Source organism: Eschscholzia californica, unplaced genomic scaffold (genome assembly GCF_041429995.1).
Source record: "Eschscholzia californica isolate CP2 unplaced genomic scaffold, dmEscCali1.0.p SCAF_1, whole genome shotgun sequence".
NCBI classification, from domain to species: Eukaryota; Viridiplantae; Streptophyta; class Magnoliopsida; order Ranunculales; family Papaveraceae; genus Eschscholzia; species Eschscholzia californica.
In genome coordinates, this window is record NW_028238198.1 from 17113140 (window position 1) to 17125780 (window position 12641).

Below are 12641 nucleotides of genomic sequence, written 5' to 3' on the forward strand. Positions count from 1 at the left end.
AACCTAAAAGGAGGTGGATTCTTACTAGGGTTCTATATAAGCACTCTTAGGACAGAGAATAAGGTGTGGAATTTCTCTCTAAGCTTTCTTACTCTACCACATCAAGTAGAGAGGAGAAAGTGAGCTAATTCCCAAGCTATCTTCTAGTCAAGCAAGAAGAAGGCCTTCTTATTATCAAACCACCATTGGAGTGCTAGCGAGCTTTCAAGGAGGGAGATTAAATACACTATTCGGTGTCCCAAGTAGAGGAACTACGTTTGAAACTCTTGGTATTCTTTAATCTATACAACTAGTTCGAGGGAAATAGCGATTAAGGTAATCTACTATCTTCTTATTGGTTAATTACTAGTTTTGCATGATGATCTTGGGGATACTAGTGTTAGACATTAGATGTCGTTATCCGCTATAAACACTAGTATAAGGGTATAATTCCCTTCAGTATAACTATTACAGAGCGATTCTTTTGAGTGTTGCATTAGAGAATGACTTGAATTAGAGACACTCAATTTGATCATATAAAAAAGACATACAATCATGGACATTTTAAAATTCGCGAATGTCTGCGACATTCAATCACATACATTTCAAAGTCCGCAATTGTCGGTGATATTCGCAAAACTATGGACTTTGGTGGATTTTGACTTTCATTGACATTTTGATGGATTCTAGTGTAATAAAATAGATTCAAATTTGTCAACCAAAAAATGAATGACTTTCATGGACTTTTTGGTAGATTCTACTTTAACTAATAGTTAATGCCAATAACGGTGCCTAATAATGATAATTATCACCTGGAATGACACATTTTTTTATGATATTTCAACGCTATTTTGATATTTCAAAGATATATGACATGTTTTCTAACCAGTCTTGTTTATGCCAATGGAATCCAGTTGACACAAGTTACACCATCACTGTAACAATAATATGTATTATTATATTGTAATATAATAATATATTATTGATATTATAGTGATATGCCAACAACTTTTTCGCCAGTTGGTTGCGCATAGCATAAAAATCTGGAGGTCGCGAATTGGATTCACGGTGGAAATAGAATCTGCCATTTATTGACTTGTGTTGAAGAAAATAACCAAAAATTTGGCAAAGGCCCAAAATCATCCCCCATAATACGCATGCCCCAGCGTAGACCGGAAATATGACTGAGATCTAAAAAGTCAAATAATGTAAGGAAACCATTTTTTTCTCTTTTGTTTTATTTTTTTTTTGTTATACCCTTGCAGGGTTCATAAGGTGACTAACCTTACTTTCGGATTCCACACTATAATAAATGTAATGCATTTATTCGTGATATATCCAAACTATGTTGAATGTAATGACTCTTGTAGTCAATGTTAAAAGGTAAAAAAACTATTATACTAATTTATTTTATATAATATATAATTATCGTCATATTGGTTATTAATCTAACTATCACAATATATTATACTTTCATCGACATGAATTCCGTGAAAGTCCATACGTTGTCAATAAAAATTATCAATGAGAATCCAATAACAAAAATCTATGAAAGTCTCTGGGCTCTCCATTATCAATGAAAATGTATATGGACATAAAGTATACAGATATCAATCAAAATCTTAATTGGCAACACCTCCTAATATTTTTTTTTTTTTTTTGAGTTTTGCATCAGAGATGCTATCAGACGGCAACCCACTTGGGACCTATATGGCTGGGAAGCCTTTGAAGTATGGGTTCATAAGATAATTACAAAAGTTACACTCATATCATCTTCTTCCCTACTGGGCCTGTGGCAATACTACGTAAATAAATGAGAGCATCGAGGTCAAATTCTTATTAAGACAAATGTTTCTGGTATAAACCACGTGACGACATGGACGTCCACAGCTCATTCCATCAATTCACTCACATGCACTAAAACACAACAAAATTAGATCATGAAACTGTTCCAAATCTCGAGGAACAATTTAGACGATCAGAGATTAATAGTACCATATGTTTAAGAAGACAAAGAAATATAAGGTTAATTCAACTTTAACTCCCAATTTGTGAGTAATTAGCAAGTTTAGCTCCTAAATGTATGCGGAGGTTAAATTTAACCTCCTAAAACCTTCTTCGTTAACTTCTTCTTCAAATCATGTTTACAATCACTACTAACGTTAAATCAATTCAACCTATTTTTCTTAAATCCTTAATTGTATCCATGGATCTTCTTTCAATCTCTTCTAAACGTTCATATACATTCAACTTCTAATTTTATATTATTTTTCAGAGTAGGGAGATTTCTCTATCCGACAACTTCATTTAATCTAATAAACCTCTTCCGTCCGATGAGTATTTTGACTATAATGTGTAGGGGGATTTTCCCATCAGACAAATTCATTTACTCCAATAAACATCTTCCTTCCAATGAGTGTTTTGATATAGTGTGTAGAGAGAATAGTAAGAGAGAAATTTAGTTAGTAATAAGAAAGATGTGAAAAGATGTTCTTAGAAAATTATGGGGCCAAATTTGACCTCTAAACGAATATGAGGGTTAAATTTTTTAGTTAGTCACAAATTGAGGGCAAAAATTAAATTACCCTAAATATAAGAAAAGGTTGAGGGGCTGAGGCGAGTGACGGTGAACAAACGCGCAAACCGCTCATTTCTTTAAATATAACCCTTACAATTTTCTCTTCCCAATTTCTCTGCTTCTTCTTCTTCTTCATCTTCCTTCTGTGATTTCTTCTTTACTGTGAAAATGACGGCGAGAGTAGATCTTGATGGAAATCCGATCAAGCCAATAACGATCTGTATGATCGGTGCCGGAGGATTCATTGGTTCTCACCTATGTGAGAAGTTAATGTCGGAAACTTCTCATACAGTTTTGGCTGTTGATGTTTATAATGACAAGATTAAACATCTTCTTGAACCTGATACTTTACCTTGGTCTGGAAGAATTCAATTCCATCGGATTAATATTAAACACGATTCTAGACTTGAAGGACTCATCAAAATGGCAGATCTGGTAATTCCTCTTTCTTTCTCGCTCTCTTAATTCATAGATCTTGATTTTAGGTCTTGTTAATGTAGTTTGTGTTTGAATTTTTGTAGACGATTAATCTTGCCGCGATCTGTACTCCGGCGGATTACAATACTCGTCCTCTTGATACAATTTACAGCAATTTCATTGATGCTCTTCCTGTGGTAAGTTTTGATTTATGATCTTTAAGTTTTGATTCCTTTTCTAGTAGTATAATTTTTGTTCTTGGATTTTGAAAATTTTGAGGGTTTTATTTATAGGTGAAGTATTGTTCAGAAAACAACAAGCGTCTCATTCATTTCTCTACTTGTGAAATATATGGGAAAACGATTGGAAGCTTTCTTCCAAAGGATCATCCTTTACGTGAGGTAACTTTTTGGTCTTGCTTTTCATGTTGACATTGATCGATTTCCCCATGTTTTTTTAAATTATCATCTGTACTTTTAGTGTTGGGCAAGTTTGGATCCTAAGCGATGTACAAGTCCTTGTTGTATGTGGGTCACAATTTCCTTATATGGTCTTCCTAAAAGGTCCTAAGCAATGTACAAGTTTGGATCGATCAGACCATAACCATTTTACTTGAAATCAGAAAGCACGAGTTATCAGGTAGTCCAGCACAGATCAATTTGTGATCTGATTGCCCGAGGAAATTGGGGATAATAGCGTAGAGTCATTGAGGAGTAGCGACCATTAATGAATATTGTTGTGATTTTATGGGAGTTAGAGTGGTTGTCTTGTATGTGAAGGTCGGGGTATTTGGGCATGTATTCACGGGAGATTATTTATTTCTTAGGCCAAGTTTTTCATGGTTTGACGTTGAAGTTAGATTTACTTTACATTTTAACCTATTTAAGCATTTGTTTTCCCTTGTAATGGGTATTTGTCTAAATGTCACAGGATCCTGAATTCTATGTCCTCAAAGAAGATGCATCCCCATGCATTTTTGGACCTATTGAGAAGCAGAGATGGTCTTATGCATGTGCAAAACAGTTGGTTGAGAGGTTGATATATGGTGAGTTAATTGCATTTGCTTAGCAAGCTAAGGACTACCCCAGTCTGTGATTCTTACTCATTCTTACTCCTAACACGTAATTACATTTTATTACAGCCGAGGGAGCAGAAAATGGCCTTGATTTCACAATTGTTAGACCTTTCAACTGGATAGGCCCGAGAATGGACTTCATTCCCGGTGTTGATGGTCCAAGTGAGGGTGTACCTCGGGTTCTGGCATGTTTCAGTAACGTAAGATTTAACTTTTCCAGATCAATACCAAGTTAATTAGATTTTGTTTCGTATTTCTTTCGAATAACCCCACATCTTTCTCTCTTCCCCAGAATCTCCTACGCGGTGAGCCACTCAAGCTTGTCGATGGCGGTCAATCACAAAGGACCTTCATTTACATAAAGGATGCCATTGAAGCTGTTCACTTGATGATTGTATGTGAACATACTCCCTCTCTTCTTTGGTATCAATTTAGGTTGTGAGTGGCTGCAGTTAGTTTGCCAATTCACTTTTACTTAAGTCACAGATTTAGTCCTAATTGCTTCATATGGTGGTTGCACCTAAGTAACCAAACTCAGACTAGAGGGTCTAATCTAGAAATGAACTGTTCTGTTTATTTGTTGTAAAAACAAACCAGCTGATAGAAAGTGTTCTTTTTCAGGAAAATCCTGCTAGAGCCAATGGCCAAATTTTTAATGTGGGCAACCCTCATAATGAAGTTACTGTGAAGCAACTTGCAGAGATGATGTCAGAGGTTCGTATATACATGCTATGGTTTTATTAAGATTTTGCATTTCGATTGGTTTGAAATCTTAAACTTACCTTTCATATTTGTTTTCAGGTATATTCTAGGGTAAGTGGTGAACCAAGTCTAGAGGTACCCACCATTGATATTAGCTCTAAAGAGTTCTACGGTGAAGGATACGATGACAGTGATAAGCGAATTCCAGACATGACCATAATCAACAGACAACTTGGTATTTATTTATCCATTCTCTCTCTCTCTCTCTCCCTCCGTTGATAGAAAAGAATGTTTGCTAAGGAGACTATGAATGCTGAATTGCAGGTTGGAACCCCAAGACGTCATTATGGGATTTACTCGAATCAACCCTTACATACCAACACAGGACATACGCAGAAGCTGTGAAACAAGTCACTTCAAAACCATCAGTTTCATCCAGCTAAACAAATAATCAATCTGGTGATGTTTGTGTGGGTGACCGATTCTTTTGAAGGAAACCATGGGTATATTTAAATGCTTCGTATATTAGTAAGATCTTTCTTTCGTTTATTTTTTTCAAATCCACGGGGAGATAGGTCTAGTAGTACTAGTAGTAAGTATTATATCGGGAACTTTTATAGTTCCTTCATATGAAAGGGATATGATCCTCTATTGTATTACTGGTATTTGTTGCAACTAGAAGTTATTAGTGATGATTACTGCTACTGCAGGAGCTGAAGCTTCTCTCCTTGTCTTCTCGAAGGGTCGGTTTGCTAGTCTTTTCCTTCTTTTTGTATTTGTTCATTCTCTCCCTGAAGGTTATATGGGATGGGTTGTATCTCTTCTTTCCTGGTTATTGTTTTTCTATTAAACACTTTCAGATCACGTCTTTGTAATTTTTTTGGTCTTAACAGAGTAATATTTTTTGTAAGCCATCAATTTTCTTTTATGACTTTGTACTATTCGTTACTTTGGGTGAGTAGAAACGGACTATTAATTGGCTAATAGCTATGATGGCAAACGATTTTATGTTTCTTCACAACAATGTTAAGATAAAGGAATGGGGGTTGGGTTGAGGTCTTGAGGGTCATTAGGCGGTGAAACTAAAAAAGAGTGGTGGTTGGTGGTGGGGCTGTAGTAGTAGGCCACTGTATCTGGAGATAGTGAGACGACAAATATCAAATGAGGGACTAAATCTTTCGATACAACCATACTTCACACATAGGAAGATTAGGATATCAAGATTATGGACATCTCACTTAGACAAAACAACGCCATGGGAGAAGCTTCGTTCCCCGTTCACGAGCAGGTAAATCAAATATTGAAGAGAAAAGGAAGAAAGGTCGCAAGGTAAAAATTAAAAGTGGTAAAAATTAAAAGTGAAACACACCCGGTGGGACTCGAACCCACAATCGCCTGATTAGAAGTCAGACGCCTTATCCATTAGGCCACGGGTGCTTCCGTTTGTAGATGTTCATGGTTTCAGACATAAATCTAAGAGAACAAATTACACACTGGCTCACCAAAACAAGCTGAACTTTATTTAGTAAAATCTAACCAATTCATCATAAATATGTTCATTCAACAATCAAATACATGATCTGTTAACATTTTTGTTCCAAGAGAACTGAATCGGTGAAACAATACACGACGTATCACAAATGTATATCTGAGACTGATCGAATAAATAGATAATGGCCCACCTAGATAATACAGATTTTTATTGTTTTGAAGCAATGCACAAGTGACAGGGTTAGTCAATGAGGTATTGACCAACACCTACCAATTAGCACTGCTCTTTCCACAACCCAAACCCAAATCCAAACTTCACATATATATAGGGTCGTCGATCCATGTCACCGAAGTCTTTAATTGTCACAAAAGTTCAGAAACCCCATGTATTCATGACGATGAATCATGTCAATGCTTTTCCCAATACCTACAACACCTGTCAAACAAGATTGAAGAAGTTTATTTTATTTTCTTCAGTTCACGAAAGAATTCAAATGTTAAGCAATTCAGATCAAAACAATATTTGTTTTTGTAGTATGAAACTGTTGAAATCTGAATTGAGTTCGGAAAAGTATACCCATTACTAGTGCGCTAGCGAAAATGACAGCTGAGAGAATAAAAACTATAATGGAAGCTCTTTTAAGGATTGCAATTATCTTCCTGATAAGACATTGGCCCCAGAATCCAGCTGCTATTGATACTGCTATTAGATATAAAGCTGCATAGTGAGGAAGAAAGTTACAATCTTGTCACTTGGGTGTTTTCTTGTGTACAAAAATGATAAAAGGGAAATCGGCTAAAAACTCCCCGGGTTAAATTTTCTTTCGTGAAACGTCGGTATTCGTTTGTACGAGTAAAGTGTCCAAACTCACACGCGTTTTGCTAGACAAACATATGTTCCATATGATTGCAGAAAGAACTCAAATTTAACAAGAAAACATCGATACGTCCTTTTAACTAAAACCAACACGAAAAAAGACGTATAGGCATTGGCATTAAAAGTAAATGACAAGGGGAAGGCATAATTATACATACCATAAGGAATAGGAAATCTGTTGAGGAAGTAGAATTCTACCACAGAAATGGATGATGAAAATGACATTACAAATGTTGCTGTGGCACTAGCAACCTGGTCACAATACAAACACCATTACTAAAATCTCCATCCAATTATCATCATCCAAACTTCAATTCTATATCAAGACTTCCATTATTCAATATATTAATCAAATATTCCACATAAAACATTTTATTATGATTATGTAAATTTTTTTTTGAAGTAGATTGTAATTCTAATTTGAAGTACGTGAGAATAATTTCTAAACTTTTTTTTTTATCTAATTTTGTTTGGAATATTTCATCAATACAGGTTCCACCATACCAATGATCTGAAGTAATTATTGTAGACCTTTTGAAAATTTACAAATATGACCATTTTGAAAGTTGTCAAGTAGTTATGACGTCGTTTTTTTTTAAATGTTATTACATCGCTTTTATGCTTTAAAATAACTGCAGTGTTCCATCGTTATTTAAAATAACTATTTATTTTAAAAAAATCCACCTCAAATAATAACACTAACGTCCTCCACTATTAAACAAGATTTTGTCATGCACAATGTTATACGTATCCACCTCACGTTTGACATATGGATGTGACTCGACCCTCATCTCGTTACAGTATCTTTTTCAAATGTCGTCATAACATTTATTTTCAGTTGTACATGAGATACTCGCTATACTATTATTATTATCATTTAATCTTATTTCTTATCCTTTTTTTCAGTTGAAAAGCACCTTAAATAACAAAAAACCAACTTACAACCTAGTTCAGAAGGAAACATGGAGACACATTCCAAACACGATTACAATTGTTTTTACCTCTAATTTCTTACCTGGTTGATATTAACTATTACGGAGATCTATTATGTTCTGTAGGAGTCGTATTATACATTCAATAACTATTTCTTTACAAGATATAGATTAATAAAAATAAATAAATAAAAATAATAGTAAATAATTGATCAATTATTGAGGAATCTAAGTACCTGAGGGATGACACCAAGTTCAAGTAAAAGTGGGCCCAATATGAATCCACCACCTGAGCCCAGGAGCCCACCAACTGTCCCACCAAGTATTCCACATAGAGCACAAAAAGCAATCTGAAATGGGCTCCACTGAATTGTAGCTTCACAAACTGGTTCATAATTTCCACACATTCTTCTCCTCTTACTCTCTCTATACAACTTCACTGCTCCATATCCAAACACCCCTAATGCTATTGGTAACTTTCAATTTACAACAAAATTTCTGTCAAAAATCACATCTTTAAACAACTACTAAAATCAATCTCAACCATTCATCACTTACTTGTAGGATGTTAAGTACCCAATACCATGGACTGCAAACCACTGTATCATTCTGCCAAAAAAAAAAATATAGGAAGAATTAGCCATGGTGTAAAATGACCTAAAGGGGCAAAATAGTAAATTCATACTTATTAAGTGATGTGTAAATAAGGTAGATGTAGTTCAGGTCCCATAAGATGAAGGTCTTTATATAGCTTTTAGAGCCGGAAATGTCTTCACGATAGTAGTTATTAGAGCTTATCAATTCATAATGTAATATATTTATCACGTATCATGTCACTCAGTCATGTAATGACTCTTGATTACATATAAAACAAAGAATTAATATAATTTGGAGTCCTTAAAACTTAGATCCATCATTATCAATTTTGTTAAAATTATTATTTTTGTGGGGAAGGTAACATTTTAATTTTGTTAAAAATTACTTGCCTTGATTGTTTGAAGAAGAAGAAAAGAAACCCAAACAGCCACAAGTACCATTGTGTTCTTCCATTTAATGTTGAACATAAATGTTTCCTGCAAGTTAAACAAGTTTAGGAAGAATATGGGTCTATATTATATTTTGAGAGAGAATGTAGTAATAATTCTTTTCTTTTTTTCGACTTACTAGTGTTGTTTTCTCTACTTGAGGAACCAAAGATTCATATTCTGCATCAATATAAACTGCAAACACAAACACATATAAATTATGAAAAATTTCGATTGGTTATTAGGGAACCCCAAATGGACAATAAAGTAGAAATGTCTCTCTTAGTTGGTGTTTTTCTTTTTAATTTAGACCTAATTCCCATGAATGGTCTAACTTAAATTGATTTTAGTATATTTTTTTCTCTATGACTATTGTGTTTGACTTGTATGAATTGTCGAGTCATGCTGATTTTGAGACTTTTGACTCAGACGTAAAACAAGTATGAATTAAAATTCTATATTCAGAAATAACTATCATTACACCTAACTAAAACAAGTTAGATTCAAACAAATACACGAAAACCACCTAGAAATTAGAATCTTACTTGAGCCCGAATTTTGTTTGTTTTCTTCTTCTGCCTGCAAACAATTATTTATAGTAAAAAAAGTTAGTGAAGAACAAAGGTTTCAATTTAGTTCTCTTAAACAAAATTAGTTTAATGTTTCAAAAATCATACATTGAAAATGGTTTCTTGCTTCCACATCTGGATTCCTTTGAAAAATGATCTTGAAGATGTTCCTAATTTAGATTTGTACACAATTATGGCTTTTCACTTTTGAGAGGAAAAAAAAGAGAGTATCTAAGTAGATTTGGTAATGAAAACCAAGAAGCTTACCTAAGAAAAGAATGATTATGAGAATAGTGATTAACCAATAAGGAAATACAACACTAAGAGAAACACCAATGGTGATTCCAAGCATTAGCATGGGTTGAAACACCATTGCTAGATCGTAATCGATTATTGGCACATCTTTTGATGGATGAGATACTCCTAAATTGTACCAAACTGAGGATGCTGATGCACCCATGATCATACCTGCAATAACAACACACAACTTAGTCATCATTTCTAGGGAGAGTAGTATAGAGAGCTCTGGGAGTGTTTATTTTTTTCTCATTTTGTGAACCTGACTCGTCTAAATCTGAATAGTCCATAAGTATTTTTTAAGCTCGGACTTTTCTATGGGATCGTAGAGCTTTCACTATGAACAAAATCCGTACTTGTTGGTCATAAATAGTCATTCAGACGAGTTAGACATCCTGAATTAGATAAAAACAAACATCTTAGAGTGTGACTCGAGCCTATTTAGAACTCGAGTCACATTTCAAATCTTACTTAGAAAAACAAAATGACACTTGTGCTAGATTTGGGTAATATTGGGTTTACATTTAGAAAGAGCAGCAGCAGATTTAGTATCAAATCCAACAATCAAATTCAACATAGGAACAAAGATCCCACCACCACCAACACCACCAACAGTACCAAAACCTGAGCCCACAAATCCAATTAAAGCAGCCAAAACACTTCTCCAATTAAACTTCAATTCCTGTAAAACAAAAAAAAAAAAACCAAATCAAATCTTTTCGCATGGTGGTCAAAATATTGAAGAAAAAAAACAGAGAAAGAGAGAGAGAAAGTTTACCGGCCAAACTTTAACATCACGGATGAACAAATCAGTATGGGTAGGCTTAAATTCATCTTGGGTATAAGTTAGACTTGAATTTAATGAAGAAAACAGAGGTGGGTTGGAAAGATTATGTTGATAATTTGAAGTATTGATGAAGAAAATTGATGATAGAATAGCAACAGAGAAACCAGAGACAAGATACAAAACAAACCCTTTGGTTCCCATTGCTACTTCCACTGCTCTGTTCAATTCAAACCACAGGAATGAACAATTATACTGCAAAAACCCACAGAGATAGAGAGAGAGAGAGAGATAGGAGTAGAAATGAGGGTTTCTGCGAAGGTGAATGTTTTATTGTCGTTTATAGAGAAGGAGGAGGAAGGACCTTAAGTGAGAGTGTGGATGAAACTGTCAATCTGCCAATAACCACATGTCTTTAGGTTTTCAGGATATTCAGCTCGTGACAGACAGAGAGAGAGAGAGAGAAGAGTTTGAATTCGATTTGGCAAACTTTATTAAAAAGGTGTCAAAATCAGCAGTTAAAGTCGCCACAAGATTATCACTCGGTTGCCGACTCATAAATTATCTGAATCGTCATTTGTTCAACTCAACCTATCCCACCTCACAACATAACTACTCTAGTAACTTTCTCTCTCTGTAATTTATGTGTCACCCTATTGCTGCTATTAGTTCCTCCTTGTACAAATTCACAATTGAGTTTCACTACCCAATTCTTTCAATTAAGCTCATTGGAGCTCCATTTTCTTTCCCAATTTGGTAGTGCCCATAAACAGATTAGGGCTCGGCCAGGCAGATATGTAAACAAGATTGGGCTACACGAGCGGTCGTGGAACACGTTCCTGGGGGGGTTGAGGTAGACAAGATTCATGATGACCGAAGTTGAGGAATAAAAGCGAAGAGAAGGTGTAAGTACGAAGTGAGAGAGGCCAGAGGCCAGAGAGAGGAGTTTTCTCGAATAAAAGTTCAAATATACACGATTTATTAACGTGCTTCACATTTTAATTTCCTTTAAGAACAAAACTACCACCACCTACCACTACTAGTAGTCTAGTACCCATCAATTTAATAGCTTATAGCTGATGCCTTATCATTATGCAGCAGGGGAGCAAGTTGCTTCACTTTAACTACAAATAGACAAATTACACAACAGGGTTAATAATTGCACAGATATAAAAGTTGATTTACAAATAAAGGTAAAATGGGATGGGACTTAAAAAAATCACTAGAAAACACAAATGACAATGGACAGAAAAGGAAACAAAAAACATGATAAGAAACACAAGGTGGAGAGGTGGTTTCCTAGTTTTTCATATTTTATCAATTGGTGGAGGTATACACTGGATGTAGATTAAAAAGGTTAAATGATGGATCTCAAATCTCTTTTAAGCAGTCCAGGGGTATTACCTTTTTGACATTTTTGGAAGTTTTTTCTTCTTTTCTAGTCTCTCGTCTATGTGACTTTGTCTGACACCCCAAGCTCAGCAGTTACCGATATTGTCCTCCCTTTCTGCATCACCCTCACACGGATGGTAGGAGGTTTTGTTCGAGAGCACTCCCAGCTCCTACAAAAGGCCTCAGCACTTACCAAGCTTGAGCATACACCTATAGTCCAGACTCCAGACACTCTCGGGAGCGATGTGGGACTATCACACTCTGTCTATTAATTTCTCCCTCTTCACCTCTTGTTTACGACGTCTTCTTCCAGTTTTACAACATTCACTCGAAAATTTAGAGGTCATATGGTCGATACTCGATGGAGATAAAAATGTATCATTTATAAATTTTGTGTTACGAAGAGTATAAATTATGGTTTTTATAGTAGTTTCGATAATCTTTAGGGTGTACGAGTGTCTCTACAAAATTTTGTTGAATTATCTTTCATTTTTATTATATATCCAAACCAATTAATTTGTAA

At 34.9% G+C, this 12641-nt stretch overlaps 2 protein-coding genes and 1 non-coding gene across 3 annotated transcripts; 1 reads left to right on the forward strand and 2 right to left on the reverse strand.

Annotated features, from left to right (window-relative positions):
* The first annotated feature begins 2012 nt into the window (after nt 1-2012).
* On the forward strand, nt 2013-5665 carry LOC147564673 (UDP-D-apiose/UDP-D-xylose synthase 2-like). The gene is made up of 9 exons (XM_086648791.1): nt 2013-2992; nt 3079-3171; nt 3268-3375; nt 3905-4019; nt 4116-4249; nt 4342-4443; nt 4671-4763; nt 4851-4986; nt 5076-5665. The coding sequence occupies exons 1-9, from the start codon at nt 2726-2728 to the stop codon at nt 5192-5194; spliced, it is 1167 nt and encodes a 388-aa protein (XP_086504917.1). The 5' UTR covers nt 2013-2725; the 3' UTR covers nt 5195-5665.
* A 450-nt stretch (nt 5666-6115) lies between these two features.
* On the reverse strand, nt 6116-6188 carry TRNAR-UCU (transfer RNA arginine (anticodon UCU)). Its single transcript has one exon. It is a non-coding gene; the product is annotated as a tRNA-Arg (tRNA).
* A 61-nt stretch (nt 6189-6249) lies between these two features.
* LOC147564675 (sulfite exporter TauE/SafE family protein 4-like) lies at nt 6250-11761 on the reverse strand. Its single transcript, XM_086648775.1, has 12 exons — nt 10721-11761; nt 10465-10624; nt 9913-10113; nt 9754-9815; nt 9622-9655; nt 9216-9271; nt 9038-9124; nt 8610-8660; nt 8288-8527; nt 7278-7371; nt 6820-6960; nt 6250-6678 (listed from the first exon to the last, which is right to left on the reverse strand). The coding sequence occupies exons 1-12, from the start codon at nt 10928-10930 to the stop codon at nt 6599-6601; spliced, it is 1416 nt and encodes a 471-aa protein (XP_086504901.1). The 5' UTR covers nt 10931-11761; the 3' UTR covers nt 6250-6598.
* Nucleotides 11762-12641: the final 880 nt, after the last annotated feature.

What these genes read in the sequence shown, in the direction of transcription:
- LOC147564675 (XM_086648775.1), bottom strand. Translation starts at nt 10,930, where the DNA reads ATGGGAACCAAAGGGTTTGTTTTGTATCTTGTCTCTGGTTTCTCTGTT. An exon ending in AAGTAGAGAAAACAACACTA is followed by an intron (nt 9,125 to 9,215) that starts GTAAGTCGAAAA and finishes TTTAACTTGCAG; the next exon opens with GAAACATTTATGTTCAACAT. An exon ending in AACTTGGTGTCATCCCTCAG is followed by an intron (nt 7,372 to 8,287) that starts GTACTTAGATTC and finishes TATTGTGACCAG; the next exon opens with GTTGCTAGTGCCACAGCAAC.
- LOC147564673 (XM_086648791.1), top strand. Translation starts at nt 2,726, where the DNA reads ATGACGGCGAGAGTAGATCTTGATGGAAATCCGATCAAGCCAATAACG. An exon ending in GGTTGAGAGGTTGATATATG is followed by an intron (nt 4,020 to 4,115) that starts GTGAGTTAATTG and finishes ATTTTATTACAG; the next exon opens with CCGAGGGAGCAGAAAATGGC. An exon ending in TTCTGGCATGTTTCAGTAAC is followed by an intron (nt 4,250 to 4,341) that starts GTAAGATTTAAC and finishes TCTCTTCCCCAG; the next exon opens with AATCTCCTACGCGGTGAGCC.